The sequence below is a fragment of the Pisolithus orientalis genome (genome assembly GCF_024613125.1).
Source record: "Pisolithus orientalis strain OTSU chromosome Unknown F5J12scaffold_36, whole genome shotgun sequence".
Taxonomy (NCBI): domain Eukaryota; kingdom Fungi; phylum Basidiomycota; class Agaricomycetes; order Boletales; family Pisolithaceae; genus Pisolithus; species Pisolithus orientalis.
This window is the reverse complement of record NW_026260817.1, coordinates 136,604-154,746: the sequence shown is the minus strand read 5'-3', so window position 1 is coordinate 154,746 and position 18,143 is coordinate 136,604. Positions and strand designations below refer to the sequence as shown.

General features: G+C 46.3%; 4 protein-coding genes across 4 annotated transcripts; 2 read left to right on the top strand and 2 right to left on the bottom strand.

Moving 5' to 3' along the window:
* The first annotated feature begins 1,117 nt into the window (after nt 1-1,117).
* F5J12DRAFT_351088 (uncharacterized protein) lies at nt 1,118-3,084 on the top strand. The gene is made up of 4 exons (XM_051739003.1): nt 1,118-1,156; nt 1,236-1,541; nt 1,618-2,662; nt 2,725-3,084. Exons 2-4 carry the CDS (start codon nt 1,320-1,322, stop codon nt 2,826-2,828), a joined length of 1,371 nt encoding a protein of 456 aa, XP_051596675.1. The 5' UTR covers nt 1,118-1,156; nt 1,236-1,319; the 3' UTR covers nt 2,829-3,084.
* Nucleotides 3,085-3,853: 769 nt separating this feature from the next.
* Nucleotides 3,854-5,852, top strand: F5J12DRAFT_907031 (alcohol oxidase; the record flags this gene model as incomplete). The annotated part of the gene is made up of 6 exons (XM_051748863.1): nt 3,854-3,923; nt 4,000-4,389; nt 4,648-4,815; nt 4,865-4,916; nt 4,965-5,040; nt 5,094-5,852. 6 exons carry the CDS (start codon nt 3,854-3,856, stop codon nt 5,850-5,852), a joined length of 1,515 nt encoding a protein of 504 aa, XP_051596674.1.
* Nucleotides 5,853-6,002: 150 nt separating this feature from the next.
* F5J12DRAFT_929127 (cytochrome P450) lies at nt 6,003-8,316 on the bottom strand (the record flags this gene model as incomplete). The annotated part of the gene is made up of 12 exons (XM_051749481.1): nt 6,003-6,231; nt 6,282-6,464; nt 6,536-6,858; nt 6,879-6,973; nt 7,024-7,165; nt 7,218-7,348; nt 7,412-7,542; nt 7,606-7,717; nt 7,772-7,855; nt 7,907-8,014; nt 8,055-8,105; nt 8,164-8,316. 12 exons carry the CDS (start codon nt 8,314-8,316, stop codon nt 6,077-6,079), a joined length of 1,668 nt encoding a protein of 555 aa, XP_051596673.1. The 3' UTR covers nt 6,003-6,076.
* Nucleotides 8,317-11,258: 2,942 nt separating this feature from the next.
* Nucleotides 11,259-11,600, bottom strand: F5J12DRAFT_725589 (uncharacterized protein; the record flags this gene model as incomplete). Its single annotated transcript, XM_051741649.1, has 1 exon — nt 11,259-11,600. A coding segment is annotated over one exon (342 nt), but the record flags the coding sequence as incomplete, so codon positions are not given.
* Nucleotides 11,601-18,143: the final 6,543 nt, after the last annotated feature.

Genomic DNA, 18,143 nt, shown 5'->3' with positions numbered 1-18,143 from the left:
TCTTACTCATCTAAGTTCGCACCAAACACTACAACAGGGTTGTTACAATCGTACATAACGTCAGAAGAACAACGCTTCATCTACGATTTTTGGAAGTTGCTACGAAGCTTCAAACCACCTACATCACGATCGGTAGAGGTGTTTTTTTCTTGCAAGTGCAGGTACCAGGAGTACAGCTGCAGCTACGTAATTCAAAAGAACATCAGTCAGAAATCTTACACGTTGGGAAGAGCGAACAGCACCTACGAGGAGTCGCAAGACATTATAATATCAACTTTTGTGTCTGTTAAGGATACAAACGACGAGTACCGACGATTGAGTCTTGCTCGGGTGCAGTAAGTTTAGTAACACACGAGATATTCAGGGAGTCGCAAGTATTAGAGCAAATTGCCAAGAACCTCGAGTACACTTGCGCTTCCCTTGCCGATGACTCGTACGATTGGTTTTGATGGCGTGGTGTCGAAATGTACACCACATAGCCGATACTGTACACGGACCATCGATCAAGCTTCAAGTCCGAAGTAGGGAGTGGTACATACATGCAACAGGAAGGCACAAAAGTCGTGAAACAGTCGTAGATGGTCCACTCCCGCAGATATCAATGATGGTCATAATTACCTTCGGCAGAGGAGTCCGATACCCCTGAAAGTTGCCAGAACTGAGCACTGAAGTACTGAACGCCAAATGACGAACGGACTTTGGCCATTGAATATATGTACCAGAAAGAAATTCAAATCTGCACACAGTCAGCATCAAAAATGCATCTAGAGGGAAAGTTTATGCTTCCCACCTCAGTGGTCGGAAACCCCATATTCTCTCCCAGGCGGGTGTGCACAATAAAAAATGGCATCATTGTCGGTAGCCAAGATAATTCGAGGAAGTACGGCAACAAAGGCTGCCCACAGGACAGACATTTCCTCTACGTCTTTTGCAGAATTCGACCTTTTCCTCCCAATGCTGGTAGCACCGCGCCTGATATCCACGGAAATTTAGAATACCCAACTTTCGATCATTGACTCTGTTCCATGTCGAAGACAGGAATAATGGGATCCCAATGGTCCATGGAGTCCCGTGGGAAAATGTCCATGGCCTAATGATTGTCTCCGAGACCGGCTTGTATCCAAACGGGTCAGCGGGGTGGACCTGTCGGGCCAGGGTACGTACTTCGGCCATCTCCTCCACCTCACATTTCATTAGCTGAACTAAAATCCACTCGCTTGTAATGTGTATCATAGGAGCTCTTCGAAGAGTCGACTTCAGGTCTCTGAGTTTCAGAGTGGCAGCACTAATCGTACTATCCAGCAGGCTCCGAAACCCGTATGTCAGTAAACCGCGTCAATGCCACTATATCCGGGTCATTGCCCCAGATCGCTCCTGCGGCTCCTTCTCCCCATCTACAGCGTCAGGACGTTACAAGAACGATAGATAAGCTCGTACCTTCTGGAAATGACCAGCTACGCAACAATGGCCATGACAGCCTCAGGCAAAGCCAAATGGAACAATCTCTTAAGCGATCCGTGACGCTCGTCATTTGGTATAAGGTGAGGTGTAGCATTGCTTTGTGGGATGAGGGACTAGAGGAATTGACAGCCCAACTGTGACCCTATACGCCTCAAGCATGAGATACCTACCTTTCCTTTGTTTCAGATTTCCCATTTTCCCTCACTCGTTTCGGATCTTGAGTTGACACCAGCGTCTTGTCTTGACGCATATAATGCCATTAGTGGGTACTGGGAGCAACACATGATCACTACAGTCCGTACCATCGAGTCGGAACAGAGGCTATTGTACAAGCTGAGAAAAAGCTTGGTTTCTGGCCTTGCGGATGACGAATGCAAAGGTCTTTCGGAGGAGTTTGCATTGCAACCCAGGCGAAATCAACATCAACTCGCTAGTCCCGCCCTTCCTTCTACGTCCCACAAGCGAACACTTTCCGCTGATGCTGAGGTTCCAACTTCCAAACGTTTCTTCGTTCCCGAGAACTATTCTCCCCATTCCATGTACATGCCGCCGATAGGCTATGTGGTCCCTCACACTGTGCCCTACCCCACTCCGCTCGTCAGCACCCCGTTAGCAGGTCCCTCCCAAATGCGACAGGGAGATGGAATGGAGGCAAACACACCAGCTGAATTTCATGGAACCGTGGGACTTCAGTCTCCTGTTATCCCTCAGACCCCGTTATACAGCCCCAACGCGCCTGGCATCTCTGTTACTCCCGCCACTCGAATTTCCCTATCTCACCAGCTGCACGAGCCAATAAAACGCTGGCCTAATGATTACACAGTTTCCGAAATCGCCGACGGCTTCCGGACAATGGATGCCATAACTACACAAACTCCTACCACCACGCAGCGTGTGGCATTCGAACGCGTCTTTGGATGTCGATATGTAAAGAGCACTGTGTGTCGGCATCGTGCAGTCTATCGGAAGGCAGATCCTGCTGTACGAGCAACATTCAGGCAAATGGGGAGTAGTGAGCAGGCGGTTTGGGGTGAGTTTGTGAAAAAGGTTGAGGGAAAACTGATGACCACGCCTAAATTAACTGGTGGTGGGGACGAGGAAGGAGCGCCCCATAAAGTGAGCGCTGCTCTGAATCCCGATATGAACCCCGATTCTGGTACCCATGAATCCATGGACCAATCTCACACAAATTCACAGACAGGTAAATTTTTTCGTGTTTGAGGATCGTGAGATTGCCAGTTTTTCATTCTCGGTACTTTGTAGATCTGGTGTTACAACGGTGTCCAACCGGTAGGACTTGGCTAACCTCGTACCTAGGGACCTTGAGCGAGTTGCTGATATTTCCACAGAGCCCACTGCACCCTTAACGTCCAGCTTGGCGGAAACAGTTACAGCAACAGAATAATACCGTTAGTAGAGGGTGCAACGGGGCCTGCACGAACGCTGTTTGGCAGCCATGTCACGGGTATACGGTAAATCTTTTATTGGCAAGATTCTGCGCCGAGCTGGTGGTCGTTGGCTTCTCTCGGTGGGCTCTTCGGCTCTAGTAGTTCTAGAAGCTGAGGATGACTACGATACTGTGCACCCCTCCCATTACTATGGCGAAGAAGTCTTGTTTTGGCACTGGTTTGATTATTTTTCCCTCTTCCCTGATTTGAAGTTTGCGGTGCTGTAACTATTCCACACCACGCAGTCTCTGGAAATCCTATATTTGTCACCTTCTTTCTTTTGGCAGAGCAATCTCAATGGCCCGTTTCATGGGATCCAGCTAGACCCCCGGACTAATCTCGCTGGCACAGTCGCTTGGAACTTTGGCTTTCACCCTATTACCCTTCGATAATTTCTGTCGTCCTTCACACATGCACCCTGGATTCTCAGAATGTGCTGCTCGACCAACATTGTGTGCATGCAAGGAGTTACATTGCCAACTCGGTGTAGGGCAGCTGGCGGAAAGATAAGCAGGTCGGAGCTAGCTCAGTATGGCACTGCATACGAGGCTGTAGATACGTACATATGGAAACCTGAGGCCCCAGTGCCTCGACCAGAGAATTTTATTTCAAGGGCAAAGAAGAGGGAAATTTGTGTATGCTAAAGATTCAACAAGACGGAAATGGAGCGCGTACGGGTTGATGTGTCAACACGTGACGGAAATGATTACATAATGAGCGCCGAGCCTGGCCTAAGATGGCATGGTGCGTGGTCAAGCCATTCATGCAGAGGAAATGAAAGCAAGCTTGCCTGGGTCAAGTTTCTTCGCACGCCAGACTCGCAACGGCGCAGCCACGCTGGTGCATAAAGTTTCTCGTGCTAAGGCAACCAGTTGCCTACTAGTAGGTGTCACCCGGCCACTTTCTCGACTTGCAACTGCCACTTCCTGGACTAATCTCGTACTATGTGGCCGTTTTCAATTAGCTTTCCGAGTCTGAAGGACCTGGATGAGGAATATGACTATGTGATAGTCGGTATGTGCAATCACCGTTACGATTCATGCTTCCCTCAACTCAAGCACCTGGTGGATGTCCATCCTTCGACAGGCAGGTGGTACTGCAGGATGCGTACTTGCAAACCGCATAAGCGCTGATCCTCAGAACAAAGTTCTCCTCGTAGAACGTGGACCTGCGGACGACTCGTGGGAATCCCGTATACCGCTGTTTTCTGCAAACTTTGCAGAAGACCACAAACTTGCTCGTAAGTTGGACAGCGAAGAGGAGCCTGTCATTGGAAGGCCCGTAGATATTTTCCAGGGCAATGGGCTGGGAGGTTCGACGTGGATAAATCATATGTTCTATACCCGTGGCCCGTCTGTCCAGTATGACCGATGGGAATGCAACGGTGCGGAAGGGTGGGGATTCAAATCATTGATATCTTATTTCATCAAGGCGGAATGTGCAGAGTACGACGCAAATCCGGGTGTGCATGGTAGCGATGGTGAGTCGTTTGATTCCATTCAATAGTCATGACTTCTGACTTGCCCCTCAGGAGAGTGGATTAACCGTCAAAATGGCCCCTTCTTCTACTCCAGCTTTGAACAGTAACCGTGGTTCCTTTTGTTATTCAAACCCTATACCTGATGCAGTTGTGCAGTTCCGCCCGAGCATGTGAGGCCCTTGGTCTATCGCGTATTCCAGATTTAAACGATCCGCAGAACATTCCGATCGGCTAGGGCTACTATGCCTGTAACCCGAGATTCGAACCAACATAGGCATTCAACTTTCTGGGCGTTCCTCCCGCCGGCTCTGATCCACGCACGGAGAATTAATCTTCATGTTTGTCCAAATACAATCGTCGAGCAATTGATCATAGAAAAAGAGGAAGATCACTTGGTAGTTCGTTCGGTAGCTCTGGGGCCCACCGGTGGGCAAGCTGGCAGCAAAGCCACCGTTCATATACACGTACTGACGAGAAGTGGTCATTTGTGCTGGTGCACTTGGGTCTCCCCAGATTCTCATGCTGAGGTTAGTGTTTCCCCTAACTTTCAGAACCAACATTTACAGGTGCACAAGCGGTATTGGACCCGCAGAGCATCTCAGTGACATGGGCATCTCAGTACTACAAGACACACCTGTTGGGGAAAATCTAGTGAATACCACTAATTATTATGGTTCCTGTTATCCTGACACATGTGGTTACAGCAAGACCACTTTGGCGTGTTTAATAACTATCTAGTACCGCTCCACGATTCGCTGCTACGTGTCAACCGCCAACCGCTGTATTTCATTTGGGAAGTCCTCCGATACTTTCTTTTTGGCACTGGTGTGCTCCTCGCCCCTGTCGTTCAAATGGCGATTTTTGCCTGTACGGCACTTCTGGATAAACATGGCGTCCCCTTGGAGGATAAGCAGCCTGAAATAAATTCCGTTCCAGATGTGGAGATCATGCCACTGGCATACGCTCAGGGCCTTGCTCAAAAGGACGCAACTCGTGGAGGCTTCTCATTCCTCACAGTCTTGCTTACTCCTGAGAGCAAGGGTTCCGTTCGGTTGCGGAATATTGATCCCCGTGCAGCCCCTCGCATTGACTTCAACTACCTCTCGACACTGTCTGACCGCACGCGCATGCGACATGCACTTCGGCTGGTACTGCGCCTTGCTAGAGGTCTATGGGAACAAGGATACCAGTTGGAACCTGCCGAGGCGCCTCCTTTGGACGCGGAAGTCGTTAGCGACGACACGCTAGATCGTCAGATTACGGAACAGGGGTGCACAACATATCATTACACCTCAACCTGTGCATTGGGCTCCGTTGTGGGCAATGATCTCGTCGTGAAAGGTACTCGGAATCTGCGTGTTGCGGATGCGTCCATCTTCCCAGAGGTTCCAGCTTGTCATTTACAGGCGCCTGTCGTCGCTGTCGCCGAAAAGTGTGCGAATATGATTTTATCGATACACTAGTTAGACGCGCTCCTCGAGTAGATATTGCCCGCGCGGACCAAGGTATCCCCGTAGAGATTTGTGATCTGTTGGAACGTGTTCTGTCATATTACTGGTACATCCATGTGAAATGGGAGGTAGTCTCGAGTACACATTGGCGTGAGAAGAAAGGAAACAGATTTGGATTTTTTCCACTGATAACTAATTCGTACAATGTTCCACTCGGTATTCGCAGCGGCCTGCAGCTAGTTGTTATTTGGCTTTGGATTCAGTGGATGCAGAAGGAGTCGTCCGACTGGAGGGACGCTCGTCACGTTCATGGGATCTACCACAATGTATTCACCGCCCTCAACTTCAGGCACCGAGATTGCTAGCAAGGTAAGTACGATCATCTTGATCTCTGTTGTAGAGGTTAACGTGAGGTAGGTCAAATCTCTGATACTTGCATACCAGTAACCGCTAGAATGTGACCAGGACACGCCCATCTTCCGAAACCGAAAGGCAAGTACCCTGGATCTATCGTCGACGAGGCGGGTCCCTCCAGCCATCTGTTCGGGTCAAACTCGGCAGCCTTCTCACTGTATAGCGTGCGACTGCGATGCGTGAGAGTAGCCATTGGAGAGACGAAGCTGCCTATGTATGTATCGACGCATTAAACGAAACTGTTGAGCAAGTCAATAGATAGTCGCGATGCATCACCGAACCTTCTGGAATGGTGTATCCTGCTAGAGAAACGTCACGGACTGTTTCACGGGCCGCACTCAAGGTGTCCCCTTTTGTCCTGAGGACTTCGCGGATGAAAGAATCAAGGACTGTCGATCGTCGCAAGGCATCGTATGTCAACTTGTGGACACCGCCACTGTCTATACCATCCGCGATCGCCGATAACTCCTCTTGTACGGAAGCTAAGTACTCCTTTTGAATGGACAATTCGAATACCACCCAGACTGCGACGGCAGCTGTTTGGTGTACAGATGCGAAAATAAAACTGGCAAGTTTCTGTGTCAGTCTCCGGGGTTTCGAAATGCTGTTGGTAATTCAACGTACGCGAGTACTAGGGTAGATACCCACATTGCAGAAAGAATGGAAACATGACCTTGGGAGTCCGTGTACATTCTGGCAACGTAGTGGACGAGGGGCTCCTGCGAAAGTAGCTTAAGGCGTTCACAAAAGTTAGCTGAGTCCTGCTTACATCGTGTCTTTCCTCTTCGTCGATGTACTCCGATACACGTGAGTTTAAGGGCCGGTATTTGTGTCCGCAAATTTCTCTCCATATGATGGGTACGATGACGTGACAATATTGGAATATAATGACTTTCACCACCAGTCTCGCCCTAGGTGCCTCTTATTTGCTTTGTACGGTGGATAAGGTGACACAATACGCACCATGTTATAACCTTCCATGTCTTCGGGAATGTCCGTGCGAAAGGCAACAGATTTTGGTAGATACCCGTCATGGTTGCGATGGCATGTGCTGTCTCCTCTGTGACTTGCAGGGTACGGTCGCTGACATATTTCTTTTGGCGGTGGCCATGTCCATTTGTGACTGATAGCCTTGACATGTTGACTGGTTTACGTACCTCACCCACGATGGTAATTAACATTGCCTCCGCGATGCAGCGGTGCAGGTGCGCGAACAGGTTGACATCATTCCCTGATAGCTGGGAGTCTTTTACAATTCCATGAGCTTGATGTTTGAAGGTGGGAAATACTAAGAAAATTATGAGGCCAGATCAAATGGCAATAGCGATCACTGTGGAATCCAGATCCTTACTCTGATCCACTATTTTTTCCATCCTTGGGATGATACCACCGGTGACCATCATGTGTATGTCCTTGAAAAACTTGCCTTTGCTCAGGGGTATTATAAACTCCAGGTTTAGGGCCTAAAGGTGCGTCTGCGTCGTTCACATGTCAGGGAGATCGCTTGGTATGCTTACACTAGCTGTTCCACGTTCGAAGCTGAAGTCTTGGTCATTCGATAGGACCTCCTTGGTATACTCCTCGTTAACGATATACTCGAGCTAACCAAGAAGTTTGAGACCGGTGCCTATAGATGGGAAGAGCCGACAGACCCTTCCTTTCCTCCACACTCCAATCACGGGTCCACGATTCTTCAGGGCCGATTCATAGGCCTTCTGCGGGGATGAAAATATTTCACTGGCCTTATCGTATTTTGGTAACTGAACACCAAGGCCGCGATGGATAAGCTCCACAACCTACTGGAATGTCTATAATCGGTGGAAGCAGATGCGCTGGAGTATGGCCCAAGGGCTGTAGAGCGGTAGTGTTGAGAGCTACTTGTAGTGTTTGCTGGCCATTCCTCACTCACTTTAGATCGCTTGCGCGGTCGGGCAATCGTGAGGAGGCAGAAACCAGCAACGAAGAGAATCAGGACCCCCACAGCAACTTCTTGCACACTCCGTGACGCGGGAGATGTGCCATGGAAGGTAAGTGTTAGCACTGTATCGAATGCATTCAACATGGGGGATGAACACTGATATCGTTCTCGTCGAAGGCTTGTAGTTGGTGAGAGGTATAGAGCTTCTTATACTTATATCCACCGGGGACATCATTTACGCGATTTACTGTAAGGAACCAATCTTCTGTTCTCCCTACAGCCAATGGAAAGCGGTAAGGTGACCCGTTCCCTTAGCCTGGCTGCGGGTACCCGTTTACTTATACAAGCAATGATTCGACAGACTCAACGACAGGGAAATTGAAAATTTCCGCCCGGTTCTTCCGCCACCTCTGGCAGTCATACCCTGAAATTAACCGGTGCTTTATTCTTCATAACTTCTCACTGGAAGTATTTCTCGAACAGACCCCATGACGGCATGATGACATTTGGCTGTAGCAGGCATGACTATCCATACATATGCCGCCCCGTGTCGGAATTATCTGGTACGTATGTGTTATAGTAAGTACTGACTTAGTCTCTAACCAGACCATGGCCATACCAAAAACTGAAAAGACGGTACTGTCGACAACGACACAACCAACAACAACGCCGAGCCCATGACATAAGTGACCTGCTAGCTCGAACATTCCTGTCTGATGCAGATTGATAAGAACTAAATCCGTACACATATTCCAGATCGGGACATGAATTTCTGAACCAACTGTATGCCGTCGCTCTTTCGTGTTGCCTTACTAGCCTTCGCCCTGTGACACCTGATGTCTTAGCTTGCCTTTTTCATGATGTGTGCTGTGTATAATGTTGGGGTAGACAGATTGACAGTGTGTCTTTGGTGTTTGGGATCATCTGGCTCAGGCTTCCCTTGTTTCCCATTATGATAAGGTGATTGTTTCCTCACTTCTGGTGCTTGTTTCGTGCTTGACGGATGGAATGGTAGATGCTCATGTTTTCCCAAATCATGAAGTTGGTTCAGCTCTCGTTTCAGTTTTCGTTTTTATAGGCAACTTGTGTTCCAGTATCCTCGGTGCCAGAATGAAGTGCTTCGTTGATTGTGAGAGCACTAAGTACTGTGTATTGGTTGGTACTGTGGAGAATACATGGTGGGCAGTGGAACTATTAGCACAGCATCAGTAGACCACTTTGTGAGCTGGTAGTCCTAGGGAATCTGTCCAGTGCTGGACAGCTCTGGACAGCTCTGGCCAGCAAAAGTGATTTACTGATGAGCATACTATTCTTATCACATAAAGTTCTCAAACCAAATTTACTAAAATGTGAGGAGGGTAGAGTCCATGAACCCTTGTCTGCTGTTCCCCAGACAAAGAGACCATCCTCACAGTGGGGAATGGAATGGGTAAAGAAGTCTGGTAAACCTGAACATTATGAGATCAATAATGTGGGTGATGAAGAAGCAAGTAACCAAGATGGTGACAATGTCAGGTTGGAACATCAGTAAATCACTTTTGCTGGCCAGAGCTGTCCAGAGCTGTCCAGCACTGGACAGATTCCCTAGGACTACCAGCTCACAAAGTGGTCTACTAATGAACTGCAAGGAAGAAGCCCAATGTTGAGTGTCCTCCACAGAAGAAAGAGAAGTGCAAAATTGCACCTGCCATTCCTGTCACCATGCAGGATACTACTGCTGCACCTGCCCTGGTTGGTTTACCTGAGAAGTCAACTACCACCACCTCCCATATTGGCTTCTGGCACTTCTATAAATAGTGTTAACTATGAAGTTCAATTTGTACAAATATTATTTACCCCAAATACTATTGATTTAGCCCAAGTTAAACTTGAAAGCTATTTGTGCCAAATACAAAGTATTTATGCTGAATCCATATATCTGCATGGGTAACATGAAAAGTGACTTGCCTCTCACAAATTCCAAGAAAATAAATGTATTGAAAGGCTAGTAGATGAGGAATAGGTTTCTATGCAATGTGTGTGAGAGTGTTTCCTACAAGGCAGAGTAGGTAATTATAAGGTATTGATGAATGGTATGATGAAGCAAGTGATGATAATGAAAGGAATTGCAAGATGGAAATGAGCAATGCCAGATAACAAAAGGAGTGACAGGATGGAAATGACAATGATTAGAGTATGTGTTCTGCAAAGAAGATATATGACACTAGAAATGAAATTTGTGATTCACTTTCCATGGGTCAACTGACTCATCCATCCTAAATGATCCTGAGAGGGGTGGACAAACAGGACTGTCTGAAGGTGTCAAGTCTGGGTCTACTCCAACCAACTCCAACACTTAATAGGGTCTGAGGAGAGGTATGGAAGCAAGTCTGACACAGTCAAACAGATCTCCAACTAGTAGAGGATTGGCAGAGATGAAGTCCACCTGAGGCAGAAGTGGAATGGAGTAGGGGCATTGGGTTTAGCTTGTGTGCTACCCCCTTGCATGATCTCAGCCCTCATATTTCAGAGGTAGAGACCAGATAGACATTTGGAGATCACCATTCCCTGTCCTCCTGATGTATCAATTGTGATAATTGTAGCATTACTGTGATGCAAAACTGCCCAACTCCCTTATCCCAGTAGTGACCTGGGAGTGAGGAGTGAGTGGGAATGATCAACAAGTCTTGGCAACTGTAAATGATGGCTGTGTAAAACAAGGTACACAGTGGGATACCATAGGAGTCATTGGCAAGTTGTGGAAGGTGGCAATGATTTCATTGCATAGACCAGCACATACTGGGATTTGGCTGGATTGAGTGGCAAGGCTGGGAAATGGGGGGGATAGCTGATATCCACCAGCGCTGGCCAGAGTGAGTGGTACTATGGATGCTGGACAAGTGGCATACCATGCAATTTTGGTGTACTGCATATGATACCACCAGTATAGGATCATAACCTATACTTGATACAATCACAGAAGGGTGGCTAGTAATATTGTATGTATTTCATAAAATTGGGTCACCTTGGAGTGTGCCAGTCAATATGGGAGGCCATGGTCATTATATAACAACCAATATATTACAATACAATTTGCCATCTTCAATCTACATGGCAAATAAAGCCTGCTGCACCAATGGAACTTGCATCCAGTCACCTCTAGGGACTCCAAGCCAGTTATGAATATTGTCACACATGTAGAATGCCAGTGAGCAATAGTTGCTGCTGACTTCATTCATGCCATGCCACAGAAGCTGGCCAGAAAAGGCTACAACAGTACCAGGATGGTAGTCAAGTTGGAGACTGAGGGAGGGAACATCAAGAATGCATTCAGAATAATTACCAACACTAACTAGCATGTCATACCATTTGGCATGGGATTGTGGGTCCCAATGGAGAGGTGCTAACTGGTTCATGATCATGGAAATGTTGGTGTAAACCATTGGCCAGTGTCAAAGGGCTGCTGACATTTCAGGATCATTCCTTGCCAGCCACTCAGTCAGATGCTGCATGGCCTAGTGACCAGCATTGTACAAAGGAGGGTGCATGATTGAAAGTGTGCCTGAAAGAATTGCCAATGGCATTTGGACCACATGCACCCATTCCTGAGTGGTTGGAGTTGCAAGGTTGGCAGATATGGCAGGCCTGTCTAGTAAGATGCATCCCTGCCACAACATAAAGATGGGCCCATCAGTAATGTCATTTATAGCATCACAACATATGGACAGGCCCTTCTGTAATACCATTTATACCATCACAATACATGGGCAGGCCTGTCCATAGTAAGATGTACCTGTCACAACATAAAGACAGGCCCTTCAATATATATCATTTACAGGGTCACAACACATGGATGGGCCCATCTAGTAAGATGCCCCACATTGCAACATAAAGATGGGCCTTTCAGCAATATCAATTACACAGTCACAACACATGGGCAGGCCCATCAATAGCAACACATATGCCTGTTGCAACATAAAGATGGGCCTATCAGTAATATCATTTACAGTGTCACAACACATAGACAGGCCTGTCTAGTAAGATACCCCCCTGTCCCAACATAAGGATGGGCCCATCAGTAATATCAATTACATGGTAACAACACATGGACAGGCCCATCAATAGCAACATGTATGCCTGTTGCAACATAAAGACAGACCCATCAGTAATATCATTTACAGTGTCACAACACATAGATGGGCCTGTCTAGTAAGATGCACCCCTGTCACAACATAAAGACAGCCCCATCAGTAATATCATTTACAGTGTCACAACATATGGAAGGGCCCTTCAGCAGTATCATTTATGCAGTCACAACATAAGGATGGGCCCTTCAGCAGTATTATTTATATGGTCATAACATATGGACAGGCCCTTCAGTAATATCTTTTATATCACCATAAAACAAGGACAGGTCTGTTGTAGGGAGTGGTATACTCCCTGAGGCTGAAATAGGGATGCCAACACCAAAATTCTGCTGTTACCAAAGTTGACCCCTATTGGAGTTCCACATCTGTCATCTTTGGAATTATTGCATCAACCTCATGCACCACCTTGCCTGTCAAACCTTTGGAGCTCCCCTGTCCATCAATAACACACACCAGTCATCATCCTGGAATTCTGTGTCAACATCAACCTGACATACATCTATCCAGAATTCCGCAGTTGTGTCACCTCATCCTTTGCCTTGCCATGTAGCCAGGAAATCATGCAGATCACCAGTAATAAACTCCAGTTACCCCTCTTGTTCCTTTTCTGTGGGCCTTTCTCTGCAAGGTGAGAACCCCTTTGCATCTATGGCCTCTGTCCTTCATGTATGCTACTCTACAGTACATGGTATGCTTGTTCTGTTGAAAGATACCCATCTTTCCCTTTTGTTTCTCTCAGTTACTGCTTTTCAGTTTGTTTTCACATGATTCTGTAGTGTATTGACATTTGTCATGTCTCCCTTTATTTTTCAGAATTTTTACTTCACCTGCCCCACATTATCCCAATCAGTACCTTACTCTCCATGTACTATATAATTCTGCCTCAGTGATGGAAAAATGGCACCCATCTTTTGGAGTCACTATCTGAGTCATTTGTGTGTCTAAGTATTCAAAGTGTCTGCTGCATCCTCTGTGTCTACTGTGTCATCTGCATTTCTAGTGTCAATCTGTCTACTGGGTCTTTCATGTCCCTGCATATCTGTGTCTTGCCTTTGTGTACATAAACAAGTCTATTCAGACCCAAATTGTCTACAACACTGCAGAATTAAATTCCATGCCCTACATTCAACTTCCTGGTTGACTCTACCATCAAATTCTACATCTCCTTCCTACTCAGCACCCCTTGGGTCAAGCCTAGGGATTACCCTACAGCTTTCCCCCTAATCACATGCTACCTGGAGGTAGTGTCCCACATCATTTTGGAGCCTACTGGGAGGGGTCTGTAGATCTGGAAAGGAGATCCTTATGACCCACTCATCAATGAACTGAATTTGAGGAGCTCTTAGAGCCCTTCCATTTCCTTTCTATTTCTTCATCAGAGATCTTAATCCCTGTAACTGACCCCAGAGAAATTTCAGAACCTCATTTGTCTGATTCAGACCTCAGCCTAGATGAGATCTTTCAGAATTCAGATTCTCTGTCATTTTATCCAGATCTTCCAGGAGGTTTCGACCTTGATGAATCCTTTGCTCCCCCCACAGAGCACCAAGAACTTTCACCTCAGTGTTTCTTCTGCAGAGGTACCAATGGACATTGTACCTCAGAGTGTGTGATGTGCTGTGAATATGTCCAAGCTGGGAAATGCTCCTTGATAGGGGGAAGAGTATTTATGCCTGATGGCTCTGACATCCCTAGGACAGCCACTGGCTGGAATTTTCAAGAGAAGATTGACAACTTCCTTGCCATGCATGAATCCATTATTGCCTCAGCCAATCTTGTCTCTGTACAGTGACCTGGTCAGCAGTCAAGCTCTTCTTGTGGTCATGATTCCCCACCCCATCCCCATCTCATCAGTACAATGTTCTTCAGCAACAAAGGAGCCCCAGAATTTCAGGTCGACTTGCACCCTTCTTCCTACCTAATTGATGAAGAACATGAGGAGGGTGCCAATGAAGAAGACCAATGTGCCTTAGCGAGAGCTTATGCTCAGGTAGAAGAATTGAAGAACAATATCAAGAAGAAGAAGAATGCTCATTTTGATGGTGTAGAAATTCCAGCTCACCACCAGTGGACCCCAGTGACTGCTCCTTCACCTGCTGGCATGCCAGCTGCCTCTAAGACAGTCATTAATTCTGCACCAACCAATTCTGCCCTTCTACAGAGATCCCAGCCATTACTAAAACTCCAGTCATCTCTAATCCCACAGATCTCTGGAAATCCAAGCCTATGACAAATTCTGCACCCCAATTTCATTATCAGAGCAGTTTTGATGAAGCAGTGGCTACCAAATGACTCATAAACCTGGTCTTAGACACCAAGATGGAAATTTCCACCAAAGACCTCTTAGCTGTCAGCCTGGAGATTTGCAAGCAGCTCAGAGAGCTAGCTGCAATGAAGAAGATAACAATTGGGAGTTTAGAAATGGCATCAGAAGCTACTGCCTCTGCTACCTGGGTGTCCTATGAACAGTATTGGGTCAGAGACACAGAAGGGAAGTGTGTAGGCCTTGCTACTGCACCATTATGTGCCATTGATGGCATCCTAATGGACAAACTCCATGTCAAGTGTATCCTAGACAGCGGTTGCCAAGTGGTAGCCTTATGTCAAGAATTATGGGAAGCTCTGGGGGCTCCTCTTTGTTCTGACATGATCATGACCCTCAAAGCCACTAACCAGTCTAAAGAGAGTACTCTAGGAGTCATAGAGAACACTTCCTTGTGCATAGGGAATGTTGAAGTCCATCTCCAGATTCAAGTTATTGATCATGCTCCATTTGACCTACTTCTTGGATGACCCTTCTTCTGCCTACTCACTAGTATCCTTTGGGATTTCCCTAATGGAGAACAGTCTCTAGAGATTCATGACCCTAACATGGGCAGACAGGTATTAATTCCAATGTGCCCTCAAAACAGACTACAACTTCTTCCATGATTCATAAATTCTGAAGACAAAGAAGACTACTTCACACACAAGGAAATGCATTGCCATATGAAACAGCCTGAGCAGGGTTTTTAGTGTTGGTTGATGACTCATTTGGATCATGAGGAGGCCATGATAATCTTTTCTCTGTGTGTTCTCTCTTTGTTTCTGATCCTCCTTTATTACCTTCAAAGACTACTACCCTTTCACCTACAGACACTTTCAAAAATTCTGCTGCAGCATTTATCTATGATTTACAAAGCAACAGTACACCCCCTGTTGATCCATTTGATGTTAGTTCTGTTTCTTTGAATGACCCCTTCTTATTTTCCACTGGCACTACTGTTTCACCACTAACAATTTCAGCTGTTATGTTCTACTTACCAGTTCAATCCCATTCTTCATGTTTTAAAGTACAAACCTGTAGTGAAGAAGGTCAGGCCTGTACCAATGTCAATGCCTGTGAAATTCTGGGTAGAGCATTGGGAGGCTGAAGATCCTCTTGCAGATTTACCTGTATTACCTGCTCACCCTCCTCCATTTGTGCCAGGTTCCAGGTTTACCCAGGAAAGAGCTGATGAGCTTGATCTGGGCCCTTTGAAGTTCCTCTTTCCTGTGGAGTTAAATCTGGTATGATGGCTGGTCAAGACACATGAGGCCACCTTCGCTTGGGACACCTCAGAAAGAGGAACCTTTTGAGAAGATATGTTTCTGCCCTTGAAGATACCTATGCTAGCCCACAAGCCTTGGGTCAAGTGGAATATTCCCATACCCCCAGCCATGTTTTGCAACATCATCAACATAATCAAAGAAAAGATTTCTGCAGGTGTCTATGAGCCATCTACTTTGTCCTATTGCTCAAAATGGTTCTGTGTAGTCAAGAAGGATGGAAAATCTCTCTGTCTTGTCCATGACTTACAACCTTTAAACACAGTATCTATACAGGATTCAGCCATTCCCCCTTTCATCAACTTGATTGCAGAAGCTTTTGCCTGCCATTCTGTCTATGGAATGTTAGATCTTATGGTCAGATACAATCATCACACCATCCACAACAAATACTGCAACCTTACCACTTTCCAAACCCCTATCAGTACTCTATGACTCACTAAGCTACCTATGGGCTACACAAATGCTGTCCAGATTTTCCATGGAGACATCTGTTGGATATTGAAGGATGAAATTCTGGAAGTTACCATCTCATTCATCAACAACTGCCCAATCAAGGGCCCCAAATCTCATTACCAAAATTCTGACAGTACCTACCAGACAATTGTACAAAAACCCTGGGATCAGATGTTTCATCTGGGAACATCTGCAGAATGTCAACTGTGTCTTTCATCGTCTGCATCACACAGGAGCTACTGTCTCAGCAAAGAAATGTGTCATCACTGCACCATCTATCATAGTGGTTGGGCATAAGGTGTCATCTGAGGGGAGAGTTCTGGATGAAGCTAAAGTCCAAAAGATTAAAGACTGGCCCTACTGCACAAATGTTACTGAAGTGCATGGATTTTTAGGTCTTTGCTTGTATTGCAGGATCTTTATCAAAGACTTCACTAAACATGGATGTCCCCTCATTGAGCTGACAAAGAAAGATGTCCCCTTCAAATTCTGTGACAAACACAGAGAAGCCATGGAATATCTATGCCAGGCTATCATCTCATCTCCTGCACTACATACTATTGACTACAATTCTGAAAGGAAGGTCATTCTAGCAGTCAACACTCTGAATATCACTGTAGGATACCTCCTCATGCAGGAGGGGGAAGATGAAAAATGTTACCCTGCAAGGTTCAGCTCAATAACTCTCAACAACCACAAGTGCTGCTACAGCCAAGCCAAACTCAAGCTCTTTGGTCTTTTCCATGCCTTACACAATGTCAGACTACACATCTTTGGCATGCAGAATTTAGTTGTTGAGGTTGACACATGGTATATCAAGGGGATGATTAACAATCCCAATTTACAGCCCAATGCAACCATCAATTGCTGGATTGCTGGAATCCTTCTATTCAACTTTGAGCTTGTACATGTCCCAGCACACAAACATGCAGAACCAGATGGACTGTTGAGGAGGCCCAAAGCAGAAGAAGATGAGGATGGGGAAGGGAACTATGAGGATTGGATAGATGAGTGTGGAGCTTTTGCTGTCAAACTCTTGAATCATAGGGAGGCCCATTTCTAGTCTCAGCCTTACCCTTCAGAAATTCCAAGTACCCTGTCAGACTCACCCTCTTCCATACCACAGAGTCTAGGCATTTTCCTCTCTGAACAATCTTCACCACATAACTATGAAACAGAAATTCCACAATCAGAGAAAGTGATCCAGAGAGAGGAGAGTTTAAAAGTGGTGAAGGAGTTTTTGGAGATGAAGAAGATGCCAGAAGGATTGGAGGAAGGGGAATCAGAGAGCCTAGTACATCTCACCATGCAGTATTTCATTAAAGGAGGAGAGCTGTGGAGAAAAGAGCCTCAAGGACATCACTAACTAGTAGTCACCCCACACAAACACCTTGGAATTCTTTGTCAGGCTCATGATGAGCTAGGGCACAAGGGTATCTTCTCAACCTGCATGTGTTTGCTGACTCACTTCTGGTGTATGTTAGAGCAGGACATCTGCTGGTATGTCAAGTCATGTCACAAATGCCAAATCCACCATTTGGATTGCATACATATTCTGCCAGTCGTTACCATTCCAGAACCCCTATTCTACAAAGCATACATGGACATGTTCTTAATGCTGAAGTCAAATGGGTTTTGCTATATCACCCAAGCTCACTGTTCACTCACTAGCTATCCAGAGTGGGCTATGCTTTGTGCAGAAATGGGTAAATCCATCAGAAAATTCATCTTTGAACAGATCTTGTGCTGCTGGGGTGCAGTTGTGGAGATTGTTACAGATAATGGCAGACCCTACATCCT